This window comes from Puntigrus tetrazona, chromosome 2 (assembly GCF_018831695.1).
Source record: "Puntigrus tetrazona isolate hp1 chromosome 2, ASM1883169v1, whole genome shotgun sequence".
Taxonomy (NCBI): Eukaryota; Metazoa; Chordata; class Actinopteri; order Cypriniformes; family Cyprinidae; genus Puntigrus; species Puntigrus tetrazona.
In genome coordinates this window covers 24,998,780-25,026,470 of record NC_056700.1, presented here as the reverse complement: position 1 = coordinate 25,026,470, position 27,691 = coordinate 24,998,780, and the positions used below count along the sequence as shown (strand labels likewise).

The window sequence follows — 27,691 nt, the reverse complement described above, 5'->3', positions numbered from 1 at the left end:
GCATCCTTCTATTAGTAAAAATATTAATTTATTTAAAAATATTTAAATATGTTATATATATTTTATAACATAATTAATAAAATAACATATACTAATTCAATTATTTTGTACCCTTTTTAGAGATGCCAATAGTACATTTTTATGTCTATGACACTGTTTTCGTTTTCTATTAAATATTTATTTGATCAAATTACAGCTATTTTTCATATATAATATCTCTACATCTCTCTCACTCAAAGGTGACACACACACACACACACACACACACACATATAGAAAGAACTACATAAACTCCATAAATTCAAGAGTTGTTTGTCAAGAATGGAATTCAGACATGTACAAAAATGTTCACAGGTCAAACATGGACATCATTTCTACATCAAAGCAGAAGAAATAGCAGGCAGCTTTACAGAGCAGCTGAATGTACGATACAGTTGTTGTCTGAGTGTTACATTCAGATTGAAATGAATTAGTCCACAATATGAAGACATCTCAAAGACACAATGAAACATGTCAGACCTACACCAGAGACACGTCAAATCTCCCACTTATCTCCTCGTTCCTCAAATATACAGTGCTCAAATATACAATCAAAGAAAAAGCGTCACCCACTGGCAGGCAGATGTGTTACAAGCACAAGAAAACACGTCTGTAACAGCTTTGAGACATGGTCGTTACCTTCTGAGCTCACACTCAGAATGACAGCTGGTGTCAAGAACATAGAAAGCAGCAGAGACTGTCTCTTTTTTGTCTTTTTTTCATGCAGATATATCTAGAAAGAGCCACAGAGGGAGCTCTGGCCCTCATATATCCAAACACATATGAAGCTGTAAGGTCACGTGATCCAAGCAACATCGCTCTCCGTTAGGATTCACAATTTATTTCTACAGACAAGTTCACTATCACTGGGAGCTTGTTCAAGATCATAGTATTTACAGGTCGAAAAATAAAGAGGATAAGAAAAATGAGAAAGCTCGGAAACAAATGCTTTTGTCATCAGTGGTGAGAACTTAAGGGTTTAATTCCCGCCGAACTGAGCAGAATTGCAAAAATAATGACTTTCCTCATTTGCCATTGGCCGGATACTCCCGCCCCGATTCCACACCATTGCTTGAGCTAATGCTGCAGTTGGCGATGCTCAAACAAACAAGCTTTTAGCACCAAAGAGCCACAGTGTTTACACTTTTTAATTTTTTTTTTTACAAAAATCCAGCTACAAATGATTTTATATTTGTCTCTGCATAATTAAATACAGAAGTGGTATTTTACATCAGAAATATTTTTCAAAGAAAAGCGCGATCCGTCTCAACTAACCGCACGATGGGCGGGGCTATGTTTGATCCAGCCAATGAAAGATGAGGGGCGTTGAAACCTACTGTAATTATTTTTGCAGTCTCGTTTGTCGATCACACATAACAATCAAAAGAAAACATTTTTTAAAAGATCTGCGCGATCTACACGACCATCACAACTGTACATTTCGACAATCACCATAACTCTGCCACCATGTGATTCACCGACAGCTATGATCTGCAACAAAAGCGTATTGCATTTCAAAATCGGCACGTTTATAATCACAGAAGTTTTACATACATCGTTGGTACTTTATGACCCCAAGTGTTGACTAAAGAGAGAGCGCTGGTACATCTATCATTTACTGGCACATGTGCGTCTACGGAAAATTTACTCACGGCAGAGAATACTGTACTGAAATAAACAACACTTTTAGCAGACGCTCTTGCCACTTTGCACACTGATGCATGTTATTTTTCGCGAAACGTGAGTGATGATAACTAATTATGATTGTCAGTCAGTGGTGATGCATGAAATTTGGTTGGATTCATAGATTGACATCAGATATTGTACTCGTAAAGGGTTGGGGGTTACCTGTCTCTCAAGCATTAAAAGCGTTCACTCAAAAATGAATCAAAACCCGTCATCATTCACTCATCTTCGTGCCATTTCACTTGTTTACATGCAACATATAGTGATCACAGACTGCCGAGCTCGAATATGAACAACAAAAACAAAAAGCATCACAAAAGTAATTCGTATGAGAGCTATTTTGGAGCTTAACATTTCTTACTTTATTATTCTAAGAGTACAAACATTTAAAAAATCAGGTCTGGTATGACACGAAGGTGAGTGCATTCTGACAGAATCAGCGATTTTGGGTGAAATATCCTTTTAGCACTTTCACATCTCACTTAAATGTCTGATTTCTCTCACAGTTGAACACGTCAGCCCTAAAAGCATTTATAATGCACCTGATAGTAACTTAATGGCATTGATTTGCGCATTTCAAAGCTCTACAATGTCAATATGCACTCTAATACTGCGTATAAATTAATACGTTCCTACAGTATGTAGACATTAAAGATTGTAAAAGCAAACTTGAACAATGAAATTGTTCATCAAATCTACTTAAAGACTAATAATTAAATCAATACTGCATGGCACTGGTTGTTTAGAGTAGATCCATCAAAGCTATTTTTGTGACCATCAGGCACTTTAGAATAAATCAGAGGGAATTGTGGAATAGCCTCCTCGCTCCAGTAATTGTTTACGGAACTGTTTTTTTTGACAATCCTTGATTTGTTGATATTGGCTCTGTAGTTACAAACCATTCGCATGACAATAAGAAAACACAAGCCAAAAGCTAAATCACAAAACCATAACAACATTTACATATAATCTAAATTCATGAGTCATTCATAAGTCTTTGACATACTTTGTACTTACGGCTGATTGTAAAAAAATACATTTTACAATCTCTCTGTGGAGAACATTAAATCAAATACACAGCATCTGAACGAGCAACGAGTAAATTTTCTTTTATAGTGTACTTTTGATAAACACAGTAGCTTGCAGATAAAACAATACTGAAATATTCATGTTTTGGCACTTTATATTATTATATTTTAACGTAACACTGAAATATAACCCGCTCTCTCTCTCTCTCTCTCTCTCTCTCTCTCTCTGATATCTGATTTTCACTTAAACTAAAGCAATGTGCTGTTGGATGGATCGATGTTTCTCAGACTACATTCTAACCACAAACCGTTCACATTCTCTATGGCTCAAAATGCGATATGAAAATTCACTCCAATTTCCGCCGAGATCTCGTTTTGGCATTGCGGTGTGAATCGTACAGCCCCTGTACCGCATTATTATTGATTGAAAGTAACATTCTTTTATGCTTATTTACTCATTAGATTAATTAGAAAGCCTTCAAAAAGTTGAGTTGTGGTCAAAAAAGCTTCCTAACCTGAATTGCAACTTTTAAGCTCAAAACAGTTTTGGCACTATTAATATTTCCCTGGTCGAATCGTTTCTAACCGATAATGGGTGATACGTTCGGGATCTTGTTTGTAATCTTTAAATGCTATCCAGAGATTTCTTTAATTATTACTAGTTCTTGTCTAATTGTGGTTGGTCGGCCCGACTGCAGGTGAAGAGGGTGAGTTGGAGGGCGGGGCTTATGGACGGACGGGCCAATCAGGCGCTCAGGTGGGCAGATTGAGGTTGACCGTCTCGGCCAGAGGGCTGGACATGCGTATCTGCGAGCTGCTCTTGCTGAGGATGGACAGCTGCGTCCCCCCGTTCACCCCACTGCTCGCTAGCGAGGGGTGACGCTGCTGCTTCAGGTCCACAGCAAAGTACCTGTTCACCGTCCAACTCCTCCATTTCCTCTTTATCTCCGACTGCACCTTTAGGGAGAAACTTGAAAAGGTCATTTTTTAATGTACTCAGCTGTAAAGGTGCACGCGTTCTCCACCAGTCCACGCTCTCTCACATGCTTTACGCCATGTCCAAGTCAGATGTGACACGTTTGCAGAAATACTGCGCCAATAAAAACATATTTAACGTTGTATGTTTGGAACAATGATATTTTACTGTGGGCAGGGCTACTTAGAGCACTGCAACACAAATATGTCATGTTGTAATGTGCAAGTTGCCTCATTTGTGAATTTTTGCTATAACATAGAAGAAACTGATTGTTTATAATTTAAAGGGGTCATATGATGAGATGAAGTTTTCATTTCAAAGACTAAAGTCTCAAAGCCAAAGAGGTTTTCTTTATAAATTTGTCCGTGCACTCATAAAACGCCTCGTTTTAGACACCCCCCCACTTCTCTATGTCACAGAGTGGGTTTATTTCGCCACCCGAATGTTTACGCAAAGAAATGTAGCACACTGGAAAGCTGGCCAATCAGAGCACACCTCGATGAGCTTTGTAATCCACAGGTTTCAAAGAGGTGGCAACAATAATGTACAGTACGTGGAAACAATGTGTTTTTTAACCTTAAACCCCATAAACGCATTGCATTATATCAAATACAAATAAAATGTTCTTTTTAGCAACATCATATTGACCCTTTTAATCGCATCACACCTGGTCAGGACATGGCAGGGTTTTTGGCAGTAACTATAAATGTAACACAAATTTAGATTTTTATAACAACATAGTGGAAATTATCGTGAAACGTTATGCTTTCTGAGCAAACCCAGACATATAAGTAATATCAAAGCTGACTGCATGCATTTGAGAAAATGAAAACAAAAGCTCTTACCTCTCCATTCAGAAAGCAGTACAGCACGGCAACAACAAACCCCTGTGGAGAGTTAAAGTGAGTATGTGGTGAAGTGGATATCATTTTAAAGCACTTTACGTTTCAAAGGTTTAGCAGAAACCAGTAATGTTACTCAGCAAGGATGCACTCATTAAAAGTGACAGTAAAGACATTTATAATGACACGACTGATTCCTAAACATGTATAATGGTTTCCACAAAAAGAAGTAGCAAACTGTTTTCAACTGACAATTCAGCTTTTCAGTCAGGATCTGATATGTGTTGAAGAAGCATTCGTATACAACTGTCTATGACCCCTTTATCCAAAAGCAATAAAAAATGTATCCCCCCCCCCAAAAAATGACCTCAAGCATCAGGTAGCTAGTTAGCTAGCCAGGTAGCATCAGCTAACAAAATGATCAGAATATAGGCTATTCTAATTTTGTAAATCATATTTATTGATTATATTCTTTTTTATTTTCAGCTAAAACTGCATGTACTTAGTGTGATTTTGCAGTAAATGTCTAAACCGAACTGTTTTATTAGATTGGACGGCTTTTTATCTATTCTATAGATGGGGGTAAATGGTACAAATGTAATTTGTTACAATTCTAATATCATGAAAAAAAATTACACAGTCCTTAAAGGGGCATTTCACCCACTCTACTTTATCTATAATGCTAACTACAGTTACTAATAGTAACCTTAGCATCATGTTGACAACATGTTAACTGTGTTAGCATTATGCTAAAAACATGTTAACACAAGTAAAATGTTAAAACAAAATTAGCATGTTGTTAGCATGATGTTAACATGTTTTTAAAAAGCTGTTAATGTGATTAGAATGATGCTAGCAACATATTAAGATGATTAACATGTCACTAGCATGATGCTAACATGTTTCAGACAAGAAAGTACCATGGTTAGCAAGATGCTAACATAAGTTATATATTACATATGTTATATATACTTACTATAACTATAGTTGCCACACATACACAGATTTGTTTTGTTTGGACGATTTTAGAGACCTTCATGATTATGTAGACATACATGTGTCAATGAAAAATATTTATTAATATTTATCAAAACTGTCTTTGTTTGGGAGACTTTGCCTTCACTTTTCTGAAATCCTGGATTTTTAGAATAAATGAATAAAATATACTTTCTCTTGGTTCTCTCTGCCTTTTTGAAATAAACATTTCACTAGGATTTTTTGCAATGCATTCTAAATCCACAAAAGCTTGTATTCTGGCAGCATTTACTACTGATGCCCTATGTTTTGAACAGCCCTTGTGTTGGGATCGCACCTACTGTGTGATGCCATTTCTGGCAGTTCACTGGTTTGGAACAGAGAAAGAGTGTTTCTAACACACAGCGCTACTATTAAAGCTGGTGCTCAGTACCTGGAAGGAGCCCAGGCCCAGCTCAAAGACCAGTCGCTCCCGTTTGCTGAAATCCTCCGGGGAGAAGGCGAAAACAGTGTAGTGGATTCCGAACAGAGGAATGAGGAGCAGGGTGGAGCGCGCCAGACGCCTGTCAACACACAACACACACAGCGGCGCTTCAGACGGCTGATTAAATCTCTCATCATGTCAACACACAGCTACTGTAATGCACTGGAGATCAGAGCCATCCATAACCATCCTGCCACACAGCAAAGAAGGCCTCTTTGATTTATCTATTACAGCAGAAGAGCAAATATACCTTCTCAGATGCTTCTCCTGAGCAAAAGATCCCAATAATCGCACACTCTAGACTTTCAGAAGAGATTTCAACAATGAAGTTGAAGATGTGAGTCAAAAATGAAATAGTTTATTTAAACTGTAGACATAATACAAAAAAAAATATTGTATGATTAACAAATGTACAGTAGTTCACCCTGTTTTAATTCCAAAATCTAGCTACAAAATAAAAATTATAAATTTTAAAAATTTAAAATTTTTAAATTAAAATATTAGTGGGTGATTAACCCTCTTGAAATTCAATTTCCGTTTTTTTTATTTGTTTATTTTTTATTTTATTAAAAGATTTTGTAAATATTATGTTCAATAAAAGTTAATGCCAAATAAAAAAAAATTTAAATTTAAAAATAATCATCCTTTGGAAAGCTGTCAATCAACTAATACTGCCTGTTTTGATTTCAGCGGGGCCCTTGGCCAAAACTAAGACTAACTGCCCAGCCATCTAAACCAGACTAGACCAGCCTGAACCACCAGGTCCAAAACACAGAGGCAACTGTAAGCTGAATTGTCCAGCGGGTAAAACGTAATGCAAGTCTTGTAGCTCAAACAGTAGAGTTTGGTGCTAACAACACCAGGTACATGGATTCAGTTCCCAGAGAATGCAAATACATTTAAATATGTATTATCAAATTGCCTTGGATGAAAAAAAGGTTTGTGCACATAATAAAATTACAAACTACAGACAAGACCACAAAAACGATCTGCAGTGAATATCCACAGCATTTTTTTCTCTTCAATGGACAGCTAAAAATGAAAAATGCACATTTGTTGGCCAACAAAGACGCAGACGCGCAAACACACACACATTCACGCAAACACACACACACTTACAGCGTGATGGTAGAAAGCTCTGACATCCTGCACGAATGCTGGGCGGCCTGTGTGGGCTCACTGAAGCATTTCTGTGCACAGCTGCTAAACACGACAAAGACAACAAACACTCTTTAGGACAGAACACGCACACAGACTCGCTCACGAAACTGACCGCACACAACAGACCCCGACACCAAGACAACTCGAAGACCTCTAATAGCTCAAGCACATACTTTGCATGATAGTGTTTTCCATGCAATTACACTGAAGCCTTCAAGTTTCGAAAGGATGCAAAAAAGTGGTCCGCACGTCTTGTGCTTTAGATGATTTAGACTACTTAGACTCGCTTAAATAATGCTTGTCCGGAAAAAAACGATACGTTTTATTTTTCACTGCCACAGACACCAAAAAACACCAAACACTTTGCATTAATTGACAGAAATTATAGCATCACTCCTGGTGATCAGCACAAAGCGGATTTACTGAACATAAACCATTCAAACAACATTTAAAAATAATAGATCTGTATTAATAACCTACCTGGTCTCATGGCATAAATGTAACGTTAACTTCACACATACCCGGCTTTATATCTATGGGTTTTCATAGACAGTTTTCTTCTGTAGCTCACGTGACACGCATTGCACTTAGACGACGGAAAGCTCCGGTTCAAATCCCATGTAAAATAATTCCAGAAACCTGAAATCTGTATAAAAGGCCACGGTTGCATGAACAAATGCCTTTTTATATCAGTTTGGCATTTGTTAAACTATCGCGTAGGTTCAGGGTCGGATTTGGTGTAGGGCATATTTCCAACACGATACAGCATCCAAAAAGTTCCCAGATTATGAGACCAGGTTGTTAATAACACACTCTTTTGTTACATCCCAATCAGATGGTTTCAAATTTAAATAGAGATTCCTCTATACATGAAAAACGAATGCTTACACTTGCATCCCAGTTGCGTATATGTTCTGCTTAGGTTGTCATGTTATGGCAAGATTAGATTTTGGATGCTAAACCTACAAAGAACTTTTCTAGAATCTTATTTGGTTCCTAAAAATAACCAAACGGGAACCATATGCATTAGTTAGCGTTCTGCGTTCGCTTGGATACTGTCAAGACGTTCGTTTCGTTTCATTTCAGCCATCATGTGGAATGTCGTATCGGCTAATAAAACACAGCACAACAACAGCACTCTGTTTCCATGGTGACTGAGACTAACACACTCACAGGTAGATGCTGGACTCGTTCCCGCCAATGTCTGGAGACTGCAGCTTCTGCACCAGGATTATGATGATTCCAATGAAGAGGACAAAATTAATCTGAAAAGGAAATGCATGCAATAGTACGGAATATGGCTCCATTCGAATGCAGTGCATGAATGAACTTTTATTCATCTACGTTTCAGCTCTAAAAACATAAAATACATTTTTTTGGCTTACCATGATTGACGCCACAACGGGTCCCTTGATCACCCACCAGAGGGCAGTATTATCATTCATGTCCCAGCAACTGCAGAAATAAATGAACCGTAAAAAGCTTTATTGCTATTGGTCGGCTAGGTCACGTGATTTTGCATCTAAGAGTTCGGAATGATAAACTGCACGCTTTTGAAAGAAAGTATCATTCAGTGAGTGCCAGATGCCCTACTGCATTTGCCTAAAAGCTTGATTTATACAACAGCACACACTGCCTGGAAGATTGTCACAAAATGCAATGTGTTTTAATCAGAATGCTTCCTGCTAATTTTACTAACCATGTAAAGCCTGACATATAAAATAAGTCAGAAATGTTAAAAAATAGTTTATAGAAAATCATATAAAATGTTTGCACACACACACACACACATATATACATATATATATATATATATATATATATATATATGTGTGTGTGTGTGTGTGTGTTTTTTTTTTTGCATGAAATTTGGTGCAGATGCAGATGTTTATATGGCAAAAGATGTTTATAATAGTAAAACATTCTGATATCAGTTATAGCTCTATATATCCCAATAATATGTCTATATATCTGAGACCAATAATATGTGATATAATGTTTAAATGTTTACTTTGATGATTAAAGCTCTGTAGTTTTTATTGTAGGGCAAAACATATAATGCTATATATATAATAAGATACAATAATGATTGAGAGATGTGTAAATAAATAAACGCTTCCCAAAAACCTAAAGATCATAATTGATACTCAGATATGAACACAATTGTTCTACAAAATTATGTATGGACAATGAAGTTAAAGTTACGCTTGTTCTTCTTGAAAAATAACTAACAATATAAAATGCATTGTTACATTTATGTGTGCGTTTGCCTAAAAATGTAAAACCACAACATGAAAGTAGGCATTTTTCAAATGATATTAAAAGGCCCTTTACTTTAAATATTCTAAAGGATTAATTAGATGACAGAAAGCATGTAATAGTTTGTGTACAAGAAGATTTGATCATGTTGCGAATTTAGAAGCTTTAGAAATTTGCATATGAAATATGATATAGGTTAATAGATGCTCCTGGTCTAATTGTGCATGATTATATCAGAACGGTAATGAAATGCAATTAGAAATATACGAGATGCACCTTTTCATGTTGATCAGACTCAACTCGTTACTGACTATTTATGTAATCCAACTCCCAAAAGACATTTTTTTTACACAACACTGGATTAAACCGTTTGTATTTGTGATATGATAACCAGATGGCACCCGAATTAAACACGCAGCATACTGTAGTGGGGTTATATAACAAAGCAGAGTTTTCTTATTTAAAACATAGTACGCAGTCCTTTCCAAACATAGTCTCGTTCTAGTGACACTGAAGTTCGGTGCCAGCATTTGCGCATCAAAGCAGCGAATACAGCATATCAGCTTTTGTTTATGCGGCATCGCACGTACCCAGAATCATCAAAATGAAGGCGCAGAACGGCCCATATGGTCACACAAATGGTGGGCGTTCCTGAAAGCACGAGAGGAAGAGGAAATTTGTTAGACCTCAAAGCTGTTCTCCAACGCATTTAGACCGTCAATATGAATGCATTACATATGCCAGCGCAACAAATCACATCATAAAGAGCCAGTGGCCAGTTAATACACAAACACCACACTCCATTTCCCTCCATATCTATGACTGTGACACATAATCAATCATAAACGATCTATTTTTTTCCATGATGCATCGCCGTGACATACCCCAGCCGATGATGGTGTACCAGTAGAAGTAGCGTCTCTCAGGAAAGAAGGTTTCCACCAGGAGCGTGAAGAGATAGAGACCCTCGATGAAGAGCCAGAAGTAGTTTGACATCACACAGTAATGGAAGAAGACCATCACTGCTTTACACCCAACCTGAACACAGAGAAACACATTCAGCGGCGCATCCTGCTAGGAATCGACTTTACAGTTTCAAAAATAAAGGTTCTTTATTGGAATCTGTGGTTCCATGAAGAACCTTTAACGGCCATGAAAACCTTCCACTCCGCCAAAGGTTCTTTGTAGTGAAAATAATTCTTAAGATTATTCAAATGTTCAAACTTTTTGCTGTTCTCTGAAAGGTTCTTTGTGGGAACCAAAAACAGCTGTGACAACCAACTTTGCAACCTTCATGTATAATATATATTCTATATTTTTAATAGGCATTATTTAATTATCCTGTTTCCCGGGAATAGTTCTCTTTTTTTTAGTGTACTGTTGCTGGAAATGTTCAGCGCATTTAAAAAAGCTGATTAATTGGTCGTCAACTGTACCAAAACATGAATAAATACAGTAATACTCAACTAAACAGTAACTATTACTTTTTCGAAAAGCGCACACAGTAATGCCAAAATGACCTTAAAACGATAAACAATATGCTTTAATAACATGATACATGATAAGACACAGTTGTGAACATTTCCAAATTAATTTTTACTTGTTAAAAACACATTTATTATATGCTCTTATATTTCATATCTGAGCGATATACAAATGTATAGTGTGATTTTTTTTTGTAAATGGCAGCAGGGTCAGTTTGACTTGCAAATGTCATACTATTATAATAAAAGTTTGTTAAAAACACAACAGCTGAAAAAAAAAAAAAAACTAAATGTTTTTTTAATTCCAATATTATAACAAGTGCCATTTCAATTATATTTTCACCGCTTAAACTGCAGGAAACGTCTCTGGTTTCTATTTCGGAAATCTGGCCACCTTCACCTTACATCCGTATTATGACATATTTTATGAAACAGTACATAACTAACTATATAACTGACAGGACTTTATCCATCAGGAAGTGATTTAAATGCAAAAACCGACACTGGCTATTTGACGTATGAATGCAAACGGATAGATTTCTCTTTGTGTTATAGGCCGTCTTGGGCCAAACTAGTTTAAGTTGGTCAATCTGTGACCGTTCTGTGATCTTCAACCAGCTGTAAGAAACCGGACCCATGATGCATCCTTCCCTCTGACAGACCGCATGCACGTTTCCATTCACAATTGAACACCCCAAAGTCTTTAACCACGTTCATCAATTACCCTCCGCTAAGTGATGTCATTAACGTGGCCTCCGATTGGCTGGGGGAAAGAGCTCAGAGCCCTCATTCAGGTGTGTAATGAGAGCGCGCACGTTTTTATAAGCTATTCATATGCTAATACGGAAATAATGGAATATTTCCAGAGCGGCTTCGTGATAATTACGGATGTTTGTCAGGCACAGACGGGGGAAACAGAACGCGTTGAACGTGGGGCGAAGGCTTGAACATAAACGGATGGGGTTATTATTAGTCTCTGGATTTCTCATGCAAATAGCGTCCAGCCAAAACTCTGGCTCTACTAACAGTTTCAGTTTATGGCTGATTCGATGTGAAAGCAAAGCCTGTAGAAAAACGATAAACCGCAAAAAAAACTATTAACAGATTAAAACCAAATAGTTTTATATGCTGATGGTAAAATGTAAAACTTTTACAAATAAATATTTAGTAATAATTAATAATAATGAAATAATGATTTTTTTATAATTAGTTTTTATATATTTAGTATTTTGTGATACTATGTTATTATGTTCATATATATGAAGTTTATAACAACTCTTTTATTACAACTTTTTATAAAAATGATTTTATGATATTATTATGATATCATATTTTCATTGTGATTTATTGTGTTGGTTAGCTGTATTTTTACTTATTTTTAAACAAATCAAAATAACCCAACTGCGGTTTGATTGAGATTAATTTCAGTCCACAATGAAAAACATTATTTTTAAAATTGTTAAAATTAACTCTTCACATATATATATATATATATATATATATATATATATATATATATATATATGTGTGTGTGTGTGTGTGTGTGTGTGTGTTTTTTTACTGTGTCTATTTATTATTATTTATTATTAATACGCACAAATTAATTCAATTGATTGCATTTACATTTGTCACACTAATTTCTTCAGGCATAAAACTAAACAGGTTCAGTAAAGCTTTAATCAAACAATACATAAATGTGCTTTGGCGCACGAGCGTTCCTCACAGTGTGAACGAAGCAGTGGTCGCTGTCCTCCTCAGCGTACAGGACCCCGTCTTTAATGAACACGGAGATGGCTCTCAGGATGAAAGACACAAACAGGTTCATGTGGATGAAGTTCCTGGTGCAGTGAAGCTTCCTGTTGACAGACGTTCAAAGAGAGGATTACGGCGTTGTTAGGAGATCGAAATTGTAATGTGTTCGGGCGGGCAGCTGAGGGTCTGCATCATTGTGCAAACACTCATCAGTGCTTCTTTGAAGCCCTCGGCATCTTATCATAATGTACATCATACACAGATTCTCCAGATCCCTCTGTTTGCCTTTTAGGTGCTTTAAAGCACCACTAGACAGATGCTTTTTAAAAAAAACCCAAAGAAAACAAAGCACTCGAAAAGCTTCTTCATTTGCATCAGGCCGCGCGATCCTTTTTCATTGTAATTGGGAAACCGTACTTTAAGTTAAGAGGCCAATCTCACGACTGGGGGGGGGGTTATAGAAAAAAAAAGAAATTATCATTTGCATGAAGAAAATTAAGTCGCAGTTTTGTAATGTAGGAGAATACTCCTTTTTCCTAACATAATCAGTACGCAGCCAATAAAGCAGCAAAATAACATGGTAATACCGTGCATCGTGAACTTAGTGTGAACTCTTCGGTACATGTTCAACTGACCTGAAGCGGCACAGAATGACCATAGCTGTGGTCAGAGACACCAGAGACGTGCTGTAGCCCACCGTATAAAGAGCTTTCACAGACGCATAGTATATGTCCTTGGAAAGGGAAGAGAAAACTACATTAGTCTTGATTAGCGGCAGTTTAGCAGAGCTTTTTGCTTTCTTTCTTTCTTTCTTTCTTTCATTTCTGTTTGTGCAACGCTTTGAATGCTTTTTTCCCAACAAGGAATGGTAACTTTTTCTCGTTGCAGTTCTGATTTAGTTTGATCTCACGGTTCTGAGAACCCAATGATACATAAACACGATATAAACTCGCAAGTTTAGCTCACGATCACAATTTTGCGGGTAGTTTCTTTTTTTTTTTTGTGGTAATTTTGAGTGCTGTGAAAGTCACAAAAATTGGTAAATTGGTGCTAAAAGCTTGTTCTTGCAAGTAATAAAAAAAAGGATAATTGAGACTTTAACTACCAGTTCTGACTTCTTCTCAAAACATAAATGCTTGCAACACTGTATCATGCAATTCCAACTTTTCTGAATATCTTTTTTCTTTGAATTGCGTGATATGAACCTTGAGCTATTAACTTGTAATTGCAAGTTTATAATACGCTTTGTGAGATACAAACTTGCAGAAATTGCAAAAAGTCTATGTCTATGCTTTTTAATTATGTTTTAATCATAGTTTCTTGCAATTCTATCAAAATTACAGAACGTTACAATTTTAAGAATCTGTCATATCGTCTCCAGATGATTTATGTTGTTAGTAGTTCAGTCACGTGAGATACTCACAGGTTTGGTTGTGTTGTCACCAGTCATACAGGCATCAACATAGTGTGGATATGGCTCAGACCAACCGAACTCTGTACAGTTTCTGCTGATCTTGCCGAGTCCTGAAAATCAGCCGGGCAACAAACAGAACAACGATAAATCAAACACACTTCTCGCTTTAAACATACTGTAAGCAGCTGCTGCAATATGCTGCTGTCGGCAGAAACGCAAGAACAAAAGAGTACATACATCATTACATACATTTATAATACATGGTCTAATGTTCGGTGTTTCTGTGAGATCTCAGGCTGATGTTGAACCTTGCTGTTAAACCTTAACTGTACCACAAATAATCACCAAAACATTCAAAGGTTTGACTTGAAAACATTTTTATTACACAGCAATTTATATCTCTTTTTTATTTTATATTATTTGTATTTGTCAACATACCGTGCTCGCTAAAAAGAATGTTTTTGGAGATTTTTCATGGATTTGTTTATGCATGAATGACAGGATAGTTAAATCAAATAAATTATAATTGGAAAAAAATATAGGAAATAATATATCAATAAATATATTGAAATAAAAAGTTATATAAAAGGCAAACATTGTTATACTTGTCAAAAAAATTCAGTGTGTGTATTTTTCTATGTATATATATATATATACACATACATATATGTTATGCTTATATATTAAATATATAATCATTTTATATAAATTCTATGAATATAAACATAGACATGCACATTTTTTCAAAACATATACTGTATGTGTGTGTATTTGTATATACATAATAAATGCACATACACATATATTATCCAGAAAAAAAAAGTTTTATTTTGCATGCAATTAATCATTATTAATCGTTTGACAACACTACTATATATATATATATATATATATATATATATATATATATATATATATATATATATATATATATATATATATATATACACACACACACACACACACATATATATATATATATATATATATATATATATATATATATACACACACACACACATATATATATATACACACACACACACACACACACACACACACACACACACACACACACACACACACACATATATATATAATACAATATAATTTAGAATAAACACAAATAAATAATTAAATAAATAATAAAAATTTAAAAATTATAAGGTCCCAATAAGGCCCCATTAAGCAATACATTTGTTACAATGCAATAATAAAAATAGAATTGCTAAGTAATGTTAGCTCAGACTCATTAGAAGATACATAACTTTGATTTCAGTAATGTATAGTAAATGTCAAAGTTAACATTAACGAAGATTAATAAATGCAAGTATGAGTTATTGTTAATTCATGATACTGGTATTACCACATAAAGTAATATTACCACATGGGATCTTACTGTAAAGTGTTACCAATACTTTTCATTTATATTACTATTATAATTTATGTTATGTTAAAAAAAACCTCTCACCCTCCTCTGGACTCATGAACTCGAAGAGCTCGGGACAGTTGACCTCCACGACCTCGCCGACGCTGGCCGCCTTCCAGCAGGTCAGATTGTCCCACTCCCACGGACACTCTGGAAACAGCACCAGACACATCAGTACACCTCACCACCCACAGTTTGTTTCGGACAGCTATTATGATATTATTTGAACTTGCATGGCATAGAATTAGAAGAACTGTTAAAATCTGTACCACTATCTCATACAATGGAACAGCGCCGATAAAGATCCTCTTATGCATATAAAACAAAGTCTGATTGCGCCTGGACTCGTGTCTTTCTGAGATCAGCCAGTGAAGTGACCAGCAGGGGGCATCGGAAGCGGTTCCTTCCCGAAGGACATCTTTATGATCCATAGGTGATATAGATCAGAATCCGTCGCTTTCACAATTGCATTTGACTCCTCGCTTCTCTCAGCTTATTACAGAAATGAATCTGGAATTAATTACAGAAATGACTCGCGCTCAGTCTGGTGGCAACCACCGAAGTGATGCAAAAGATGAATGGAAGAATGTGGAGATAACTGACCGTGTCAGAACATCAACAGCAGATTGTGGAGTGAATTTTAGAGGTCAGGTGTGTCTACATCTGATCACGCTTCTGTAAACTGTTCAGTTTTACTGAATAATACAAAAAGGACTAAAGTCTAATAAATAGTCTAATAAAAAGTCTAAAAAATACTCAAATCAGAGATCTGAACACTTTGAAAACAAATAAATAAATACTACGCAGATTCAATAAATAATTCTGTAAGTAAATAAATTATTATTTTATTATAATATTATTTTATTATTATTATATTATATATATAATTGAATTTGATTTGCATTCATTCAGTTATTAAATATATATACATACAGTGTATATATATATATATATAATGAATAACTTAACACTATAAATAAAAAATAAGAATAAATAAGTAAATACTGCCCAGATTTCAAGAATAAATTTTATGCTATTGAGTTTGAATGTGAACACTATAAATACAGCTAAATAAAACAATAATTTAAATGAATGCTACTCAGATTCTATAAAAAAATACTGGTAAGATGCAATCAAGTTTTAATTTGAACACGGTAAATACAAACAAATTAAATGAATGACTGAATGAATGTAAATAAATTCTATAGAGGAATACCGTTCAATCTTTAATATGAACACTGTAAACTCAAACTAAATAAAAACAAACAAATGAATGAATAAATTAATGAATATGCAAATAAATATTAACATGATAAAAATGAACAAACACTAAAAATATTTTTGCATCATAATATTGCAACTCTAAATACAAACTAACTAAATAAACAAAAAAATATATAAAATCTAAATAAAAAGTAAACAAAGGGAAAAATAAATGGCTACAATACAGGTACATTTTACTCTGATTCAGATATCGGTTGCATCCGAAGCGGCGTTTCAGCAGTTTCCTCCAAGGAAAAATAACATTTCTCCACAGCTCATTTCACAAAATTGATAACTGAAACAATAACATCATTCATGAGCATGTGCTCCGATGTTTTTCTAACTCACAGGAAGGAATGGAGTCGTAGTTACTTTGGCCGAGAGCCTGATTAACTAGACGCTGTACATTTTAGTTTGATTAAAGTCTGCTCTTTCTAGCTCGAGTACGTGAAGTGAAGGTGGAGAGCTGTAGGTTTGGTCTGCCTGGTGGCGCATGTTCTCCCTCACACATCTCAAATCGGTCCGGACGCAAAGCCAATTATCTGAAAGGCCAAACGAGAGCTCTTTAAACCGGCGGGAGAGAGACGGAGACAGACAACCGGCCAGATGCAGATAAAAGCGTTCATATTGACACGAACACCGACTCTCTGAATCGTTTCTAGCGGCGAACAGCTTCAGATGAACATGCGTGCTCAGGCTGACTCACTGCTATAAAGGTCATTGCTAGATGGTAATCAGATTTATTGGTGAGATTTTGCCGATCGGACTCAGACCAATCAAAGCGTGACGTCACCGATGCGTCAGGAGCCCCGAGGATGTACGGCTGCTCGAGCGCAGACATCATTACTGCTCCATTCATACTGAACATCATTTTAAAAAAGGTACACAAGTGTAGATTATAGGTTTAGTAAAAAATAGCATGCAAAGAAGCATTCAGTATGCAACAAGTATGTCACATACTAATAAAAAGACTAAAAAAATGAGTTGTGACTGGGAAATGGCTGAAATAAATTAACTTATCGTTATTAGTTGAAAACTTTGAAATGAAAACACTATTAAATTAACTAAAATTAAGATTAATATATCATGTTTATATATCATATACATACATATATATATATATATATATATATATATATATATATATATATATATATATATATATATATATATATATATCATATATCATGTCTCTAGAATGTAAATGATAATTGGGAAAAAAGTATATACAAAATGCATTTAATGGTTCAAAATGGGTAAAGACAGTAAAGGGTCATTAAAAATACATTTTATAATTTCATTTTTGTTTTTAAATATTTTATATATATATATATATATATATATATATTTTTTTTTTATTTTATTTCATAAAAATGTTATATTATTAAACATGCTTCTATTTTAAAACACATTAAAGTTTTCTATTTTATTATATCTTCTGCATATGTATATGTGTGTGTAATTTGTTCCTTACATAAAAAAACTGTATTATTTTTAACATTATAAATATTAATTCTATATTTTAAGAGTATATGATACAGAACTAATATGGGAACTAACGTCATACATTATAGCTATTGATAAAAAAGTTTAGTAGTACAACAAAGCTCTAAAATTATATCAATAATACTAAAATTATAGTCATATTACACTGCATGTTTAATTCGACAAGAGTGTCATCAAGATGTTATCATTTATCTTTGGAAAAATATATAGGCTCTACATATTAATTTAGAATTTTTACCCTAATTCTGTGTAAAATATCTGAAGATGAAAATCCTAAAAACAGCAGTTGATACCGCTTTATTGTCTTTTTGACAGACAGCACCGGTGCCGTAAAAGTTCAGTGATTTTTCATGTCTGTGTTATTTTGCTTGCATTCATGTTCTAAATGACACTCGTATCACTTTCTCTTTTGTCTCAGTTTCTCTCCCACACACTTTCGCTTTTTCTGTCTGCATGTGTCAATCTCTTTCTCAACCTCTTCTTGCAAACGTGGCTGTTTTATTTCCGGCTGAATGATTTTCTGTCTGCGCAGCGATGAGCCTGCTGCGCTTTAAGGAACAGGAGAGGAACGAGGATCAATGAAGCAGATGTAAACAGGTCGAACGCGGGGGTCATTTCTCCAAAATAGAGAAACTAGAGACGCTAAAGTCACATGCAGAAAGGTCACTGCATACAAAATATCAAACCAAGCAGCATTTAATAGCACAAGCGTACATTTTAAGCCAATAGATGTTTCAATAGGTCAAATGCATTTAAAGGTATGAATTACAGGTCTTTGTCCTTGAGTTCATCCATATTTTGCAGCTACTGTACAAACTCCTTCCCCACCAGCGAGAGCTTTGAGTTTAACATGGGTTTCAATTACTGCTGTTGTAATGGTTTGCAGATATCTTGAAACTGATGCTTAATTCTCTGCTGGTAAGCATGTTGCTCTCCGTCGCGGTTGAGGGTACTATTGTAGTCTAATTAGCTTAACCGCCCCCAGAGGATGCTGATTGGACGGCAAAAATTTGCCAAGAATTTAATGGCTTTGAAGAAAGGCTGAAAGACGAGATGTCTGAACACACATAGCCAGGCATTTTACCTCTTTTTACATCAAGTTTATTAAAATTGACAGTTTCTATTGGACCTTATAATGCAGTTTCATATATATATATATATATATATATATATATATATATATATATATATATATATATATATATATATATGAAATTGCATTATAAGGTCCAATAAAAACTGGCAATTTATATATATATATATATATATATATGAAATTGCACTATAAAGGTATGAAAAAATTTCTTATGCTCTTATGCTCACCAAGGCTTCAGTTGTTTGATTAAAAATACAGTAATACAGTTTTTTACTATTTTACTATACTATTTATTTACACTATTTAAAAGAACAAAATATCTTGTTCAAATATATATGTAATGCAATTCAAACCTGTGATGCAAAACAAAATTTTCAGCATCGTTAATCCAATCTTCAGAGTCACATGATCCATCAGAAATCCTTCTAACGTGCCGATTTAACTAGAAGCATTACTTATTATTATAAATGCTGAAAACAGTTCAATAAATGAGCATTTCCGGAATTCTTTGCCGAGCAGAAAGTTCAAAAGAACACCATTTTATTCGGAATAGAAATCCTTTGCAACATCATAAATGGCTATTTTTTAAATCAATTTAACGCATACTCGCTCGATAAAGTGTTCGTTCCTCATCCCTTGACAGGTAGTGTGCATTTAAACCTGCATTTTTGTAACACGAACCATTAAATAATTACCCATTTGCTGCCGAATCGAACTGAAAGAAAACAAAAGAACGGTCTTTGGAGATAAGCCTCTATTCTGCTGATTGCTCTGAAAAGAGCACCAATGGTTGAGCTGGACCGCGCTTGGTTAGAGAAAAGCATGCAGGTTTCGGCAGTGAAGTAATTTCGCATGTAAAACTTTTACTGTTCAACGAATTCGCCCCCAAGTGTCTTTTTAGCAACTCAAGCTGTTTTACACCTTCTAATCTGTTATTTTCTGCTCCAAACAGTCAGAACTATCTGGAGTGTCCTTGAGGCTGCAAACACATGAGTCAGAGTCAAAGTGCTTTCTCTCCATCTTCCTCTCGGCCCATTTATCCACATCCCGCTGGATGAGTCCTCCAGCTCTCACAAAAATAACTTTTCTTCTCTGTAATTGCTGACAGGTGTCACAGCCCTGCTTCCTGTTTACCACAATACCTGAATACCTCTATAGGGGACAGATGACACATTTAGTACACGCCGAGCGAAACGAACCCAATGAACGCAAGTTCTACTTAATTTAGGTGTACTGAAGCACTGGGAGACATGGAGAATCATGACTCATTCTTTCTGAAGAAAGAGCGAGACGCCTGCATTGCAACAGTTCCAAATCACTTTTATGAATCGAACTGTTCAATTCAGTGAATCAGTTAAAAATGGTTGCTGACCTCCCCATCTGGCATATTACATGCTCTTGGTCCAATAAAGCCGTATGGATGAAAAAATTACAGTTATTGTCATGAGTTTCAATAATAGTGTTTGAGCTACACGACTGTATGGAAGTTAGGGGTTAGTAAAAATCATTAAATAAATGAATACTCAGGATGCATTCAGTTCATTTAAAAGTTACAGTAAAAATTGTTCTTTTGACGTTTCTGTTCATTGATAATAAGAAGAAATGTTTCTTGAGCAGCAAATAGCAAATGATTTCTGCATGGTCGTGTGACCCTGAAGACTGGGGTAATGATGCTGAAAAATTCTGCTTTGATCATAGAAATAAATTAAATTTTAAAATATATTCAAATAGAAAACCATTTTGCAAACTGTAATAATATTTACCTTTTTGTTTTTCGTTTTATTGTATTTTTTAATGTAATAAATGCAGCCTTGGTAAGCATAAGAGACATAATATCTTAATCTTATTGAAACCAAACTGAACAGTAGTGTACCAAAAATGTTGCACGGTTTATATATATATATATATATATATATATATATATATATATATATATATATATATATATATATATATATATATATATATATATATATATATATATATATATATATATATATATTAATATTTGATATCATTTATATTGTAATCAGCTTTTAAAGTAAATTATGTTTTCCCCATTAGTCAAAATCCTTGTTTACAAAAACGCTCTTTATATCAGCTCACTCATCAGTTCACGGTTCATTTTGAATCAGACATGTGTTTAAAAAATCACAGAATTACTCTGGAAAGAGAAAGCTTCATCTGCTATCTTTTCCTGTTTATCTTTCACACTGTAATTGGCAGATCAAACGCACCGGTTTATGAAAGAGAACTCCATAGGTGTACACTTTTGCCACATCTGGATGTTATACTCTGCATACATATTACACTGTATATACTGTAAATGTGTTAAATGGCCTTTGCTCTCTCTTACCCACGTTGCTGTCATCTTTAGGGTTGTGCAGGGCAATTCTCTCCAAGCATCTCTCCTCCTCACGTTTGATGACGCAGTTGGAGATCTCTGAATGTATGGGCCACATCTGAATCAACAAACAGACGAAACGCATAAACAAACCAGAACAAGAATAAACAGGAGCAACAAACAGGATAAATTCGCAACACGATAACCACAAAAATGTTTCCAATAACAACTTGCATGCATGTAAACAAGATAAAAAAAAAATTGACCTGCAAAATCTGCGCTGGTCCCATCTATTAAGCCTTCAGGGGGTAAACACAAAATCTTTCACAGACTTTATAGAAGTTGTGTTGTTTCTGTCTCTAACATTTATAGGGTTTGTTACTGGGTGGGATTGAATGTCCACAGCTGTAAAAATCCAGCTAAAAAACACTTTTTGTCCTAAAAAAACCTCCCTCAGGCTACCCGAGATGTAGAGGAATTAGATGAGAACAGATTTAGAGAAAGACCAGTGCAGTGAATGAGTCTAAATAGCTGATAAAAACATCACAACAATCCATCAGAATAACTTTAGTCCATCACTTATGGAAAGTTCATCTATCTCATCTATCTGCAAGACATTTATAAATTTAAAAGTATACTCTATCCATAGTTTCGCTTTCGCCAGTCTCGAGAAATATACACAGATCCAGCACCATTTACAAGCAAAAACAGTTATAGAAACATATTGGTAGATTTCGATGTGTGAAGACAACAGGAGATGGACTTTTTCACTGGGGGACCATTTATTATGCATTATGGACTCATATTTTAACCGAAAGCAATGATTTCAAGTTAAAACATCTTAATGGTTTTTTTTTTTTTTTTTTACAAGGAGTGTTGTGGATTATTGCAATGTTTATATCAGCTGTTTGGGCTCGTATTCTGACGGCACCCATTCACCGCAGAGGATTTATTAGTGATGTAATGCTACATTTCTCCAAATCTGTTCTGATGTACAAACAAGGGTTTGTAAATTTTTTGTAGATTTTCATTTTTGTATAGGAATGTGTGAAGTTGAGGTTTCTAGAACAAACTTCTGTTGCCAAATTTGTTTAACACACACAGACGCAATTGACAAATGGGTGTCAAAAATGACAATTTGTCTGTAATAAGGTGTGAATTCCACAGCACAGTTGACGGGGATCAATTTAAATCTATAATAAAACATCAAATAATGACATTACGTCATGTACTGTCCATTGATCCTAATGGAAAGAAAGCACTTGTTCAGCCAACTGTTGCTATGGTTACCTCCCCCTGCAACTTACTGAAAATACACATTCTGAGTAACTTGTAATCTAATGTTTGTGGTTACTGAAATGTTATCTGAGAGTTTTTTATATGCAAAATGAAGCGTGCAATTATTTGACCTCCTTTCCAAACCTTTTATTTTGCCCTCCTTTGGGACTTTCAGGCCTAAACTGGAGGGGTCAGGGGTCAGACCTTAAATTCACCAATCTAAAATGATCCTGTCTGCAGTCTGGATTCCTGGGAAAACCTTCCCAGAAACAAAAATAACTGATTACATGACGGTTACACCATCTGGATTCTGAAATCTACTGTATTTATAGACTCAAATACTAGATTTTAATTTGACTCAATTTATCATTATTGTATTATGTTTGTCAATTATCATATGCATGTGAAATAGTGCACTTTGACCTTAAATAATGAGACAAAAATGCATTTTTTTATTTTTATATTTTTTTTTAATCCTATTTTTGTGCAATTAAAAGCTTTCATTGATGTTAAAGGGGAATCTTAGTTTTAAGGGTGAAGATAAATAGAGGTCAAATAAAATCTGAAATGATCTAACTCTTTTAAGAGAAATTGATCTGATCCATCCATATTCACTTTATAGCATATCTCAATAATTGGTTCATTCGTGTCCATAACTTTAGGAGAAACAAAAGACAAAGTTGATATTTCAGGTATATTCTATACACTATATTTCCAAAACTATATTAGAGCAACCTCTGAGCAATATTTTTCAATGGACTATGCAAATCACCCAAAACCTCCTTTTCCTCCATTCAGACGGTCTTTTCCTTTTGATTAAAGACAAGATGTTCTTGTCTGTTACCTCACTGTAGGGAAATAACCAAGAACTAACAAAACCTTTATCACACAACAGTTACCACAAAACCCCAGGATGTGATTTTCTTCTTCTTTTAAAAGTCAACCTTTCAGATATGAAACTGGCACTAAAACAGAACAGTTTTTTTGTATTTTCACACTAGCATTGTGAACAGTCAAACAGAAAATACAAAAACTACTTCTGTTTTAGTGATACTACCCGTTTCTGAGCTGTCCTGGCTCCTGATTGGACTTTAATGCGCTGCTATGTGGTTGCTAGGGTTATTAACATGCTAGGGTTATTAGATAATATAAATATTAAAAAAAAAAATACCAGAGAACAAATATTCAAAAGCAATAATTACTCCTACCTAATGTTAATTCAATTCAATCAAAACTTGCATCTTAATATTATTTAATGAAAAAGGAAAAATAAAGGTTCTTTTTCAGATGTTAAAGGTTCTGTAAGGAACCATTTAGGTTCGTGAAACACCTTTATTTATGATGAATGTTGCTTTGGGAATGAAGTAAAATAGGCTGAGGCACTATAAATATTATCAAAATAAAATAAAAAATGAGCAAAAACTAAATCCGAAATAGAAAGACATGAAACCTAAACAACAAAAGCAAATGCAACTCAAATTAAATTGAAAGTATAATAATAAAAGCCAATTCAAAAGATAAGCAAACTATAAAAGTCAATAAATGATACTAAAATAACCTTTGTGGTTGCTGGGGTGTTCTGAACGGTTGCTAGGACATTGGTAGCTGCTTTCCAGGGATGTCCGGATGGTTGCTTAAAGTCTTTGGTTTCTAAATATGTCCGTTTTATCATCTGCTAGGCAAAATCACGAAGCTCGACGTTTAAAAATGAGGGTTAGGGCTTAGTTCGTAAACTAAACTTTAAACAAGCAATTGTAACAGTGATCCTTGCCTCATCAGACTTCGATAACGGTCACGTGTGTAAAACATAATCATGTAACTCCATGTGAACACAGGCCCAAAGCGCACAAATACAAGCCCGTCTCTGCTCTTACCAGACTGATGATGAGGAAGAGGACGAGGAAGGTCTCTCTCGTCGCGTGTCTATGCATTCTGCTCTCGATTGTTCCCGGAGATCTCACACACAACCTCATAAAGCCTAAAAGAAAAGGAGCACTGTTTTAAAAACACACACACACAGACACAGAGCTGCTTTAGTACTGCTGGCCACGTTGTAATATACTGCAGCACAGTGGCTGATGCTCAGTCTGGACCCACAACAACACCGAATCACCCTTACATTCTTTATTATATCCAACCCCATCCAAAATAATCAAATCTCAGATCGCTGGAGTGCCCAGGGAGGGGCGAGTGGGCAGGGGTTTACGGGAAATGTGCGCCGGCCAGATTTACTGATCCACAGCGAATCTAAGGAGGTATAAAATCCCTTAAGATGAGACCCGAGCGAGGATAGCGAACGGTCTCCGAGCCCCCGCTGCCTTACTCATCTTTATTAGCTCCGCAAAAAAAAAAGGAATAAACGGATGAATCACAGGGAATAAAACACACACGTAGACAAAAAACGAGCGGTGATTCAATTCAACTCCTAACTTGCATGCTCAGAAAAACAAAGCGTTTCGGTTTTCTTTCAAATGATGATTTGGTATGTGAATGCTTTGCAGAAGATGTACATCTAAATGATTTCTCCTTCTCTTCTCCGTGCTATTTTTGTAACCCTTGTGGGACGCAAGCAAACAGGCGCTTCAAGGAGAGAGAGACAGCTGAGTGTCAATCAAACGGAAGGTTTTTTAAAGGATGCAAAACGCACACTGTTGCTCTGATAACCATCGTAATGAGAAGCACAGAGCTCTGTTTCTGAATGGGCTCTGTGCTCTTGAAGGCACAACAGCATCTGGTTATAATAATAACGGTCATTTAACGTGCCGTGTTCATGTGTATTTTCATACAGCTGATGCTATTGTGGTCTACCGTATTGCTACATTAACGGTGATGCATATTTTCCACAACAGAAAAAGCAATCACATTTTTAGCACCAAATTAATTGTAATGACTTAACACGGGTCGCAATGTCAAAACATTACAAGGTCAAAGACGTGTAAGGAACGGAGGTCATTGCACTTTTAAAAAAAAAAAACGATTCAGTTCGAGGCAGTGCTTTGGGAATATACAGCGGTTGGGTTTGTTTTGCATGAACGTGAAGGCAGCATTAACGTGTGCTGTGACTCACTGCATGCCTTCATATTCGCTGCAGAAATCTGGATTGATTTACTGATGATGCTGTGAGGCGTTAGAGAGAGACAACAGACCTAATGCGCGAGAGAAACCACCAGAACTGGCCGATTATTGGGTTTCTAGAGGTGCTAGAGGTTTTTTCTGGCTCGAGACACACAAGTTTGCTTCACGAGGTGCATATCTGGATTATAAGGGAAAACACGTAGAATGTTATTTTGCATTCACTGTTAGTGCAGTTCAACCCAGTTCCTCCTTAGTTTTCATTAAGTCTCACGATGTTTAACTTTTGAGGCTTGGCTCTAATTCTCATCATTCTTAATGATGGCTCTCATTAGCTTCTCATTACTGCAACAGAGTAATGAAATCATCCTGTCTGGTCAGTTTGTTTTTTATTAAAATCAGTGCAGCCTTGATACGTAACACCACTACTGTTTCAAAAAATACAAAATTATTTTCTGCATTGAAGTCGTGATTAATTGCGACGCAAATATTTATGCAAATATATTATTATTTTGGGGTGAAACGTGTCACATTCTGGAGATGCTTCACGAGATTCATCCGTTTGCAGTTTACGTCAAAAACAGCTCAAGCTTAACGAGGATTTGCGAAAAAGCATTGCAAAAAAAAAAAAAATGCAAGCGATAACGTGGATGAAGCGCTACACAATAACCCATAAATCACCTTTACATTCCTGAACAGAACGCACATCCAACAAAGCAATGCCACTAATCTCTTGCGGTCCCTAAATATTCGCTCACCTCATATTAACAGTTAGAAACACGCGTGAAGCGAATGAGGAAGACGCCGTAGACTGTATTACCGCGAACGGAGGTCGCCCGCATTCGGTGCGTCGCGCGCGATCAATGACTGAAGAAACGCGAAGAAAGAAGACGCGGAAACTCACCATCGCAGAACGCCTCGCGATGCAATTCCTCTTCTTCGCGGTAACGCCTGCAAACGGACGCTTCGATTCGCGCACCTGCGGTTTTAACTTTGTCATCCGCGTCTCGCGCAGGCGGTGCTGGAGCGACGAAAGGTCTGTGGAGCTCTGGAGGAGCGCGAGAGTGAAGAGCGGTGATTCCCTCACTGCCGCTGACAATCACCTGCGCCGAGAGACAGCAGCATCACTGAGCATCACAGCGCAGCCTTCACGTTATTAAGCGGCCACGGGCTATCGTTCAAACGCTGCACCTTTCACCAATTTGCATTCGATGCGTTTTTTGTTGTTTTCTTTGATTTGTGAGATTCTAATTGTGGTTTACGATCCATTAACTAGTGATCAATCCCATCATCGTTGGTCACTAATAAGTCTCTCCAACAATAAACATCACTTGAATAACCCTCGCTGCACCAAAGATGAACTAGTCAATTTTCACCAATATGCATCAATGCATTTCCTTGTCTTTCTTAATTTTGTGAGCTTCTAATGCGGTTTGTAATCTTACCCGGTCTCATTAAAATTCGTAAACGTAGTACGCCAAGTGAAAATGGATTCGACGGATTTTGGCGTATTTATTGCACGCGCGTGTTTGGCGTGCACATCTTACGATATTTCTCGGCGTGCATATGACACGCGTCTACTGTACCCCATACCCATCGCGTA

The 27,691-nt window shown here is 35.8% G+C and overlaps 1 protein-coding gene across 4 annotated transcripts; it reads right to left on the bottom strand.

Moving 5' to 3' along the window:
- Window positions 1-296: 296 nt before the first annotated feature.
- adcyap1r1a (adenylate cyclase activating polypeptide 1a (pituitary) receptor type I) lies at window positions 297-27,691 on the bottom strand. Of its 4 annotated transcripts, XM_043264786.1 has the most exons (16): window positions 27,534-27,691; window positions 26,993-27,191; window positions 24,891-24,994; window positions 21,751-21,856; window positions 15,572-15,679; window positions 14,110-14,210; window positions 13,322-13,419; window positions 12,658-12,790; window positions 10,335-10,488; window positions 10,041-10,101; window positions 8,577-8,646; window positions 8,365-8,456; window positions 7,150-7,233; window positions 5,980-6,109; window positions 4,575-4,616; window positions 297-3,723 (listed from the first exon to the last, which is right to left on the bottom strand). In XM_043264786.1, the coding sequence occupies exons 3-16, from the start codon at window positions 24,987-24,989 to the stop codon at window positions 3,499-3,501; spliced, it is 1,503 nt and encodes a 500-aa protein (XP_043120721.1). In that variant the 5' UTR covers window positions 24,990-24,994; window positions 26,993-27,191; window positions 27,534-27,691; the 3' UTR covers window positions 297-3,498. The 4 variants fall into 4 exon arrangements, with proteins under 4 accessions (XP_043120721.1, XP_043120730.1, XP_043120739.1 ...); XM_043264795.1 differs by lacking the exon at window positions 27,534-27,691 and having other exon boundaries at window positions 297-3,710; window positions 26,993-27,504; XM_043264804.1 differs by lacking the exons at window positions 7,150-7,233; window positions 27,534-27,691 and having other exon boundaries at window positions 26,993-27,496.

Excerpts from the sequence above, each read along its gene's own strand:
- adcyap1r1a (XM_043264786.1), bottom strand. The coding sequence starts at position 24,989 with ATGAGGTTGTGTGTGAGATCTCCGGGAACAATCGAGAGCAGAATGCAT. Across the intron at positions 8,457-8,576 it reads CCGTTGTGGCGTCAATCATG|ATTAATTTTGTCCTCTTCAT; the intron begins GTAAGCCAAAAA and ends TTTCCTTTTCAG. Across the intron at positions 6,110-7,149 it reads GAGCTTTCTACCATCACGCT|GCGTCTGGCGCGCTCCACCC; the intron begins GTAAGTGTGTGT and ends GTGTGTTGACAG.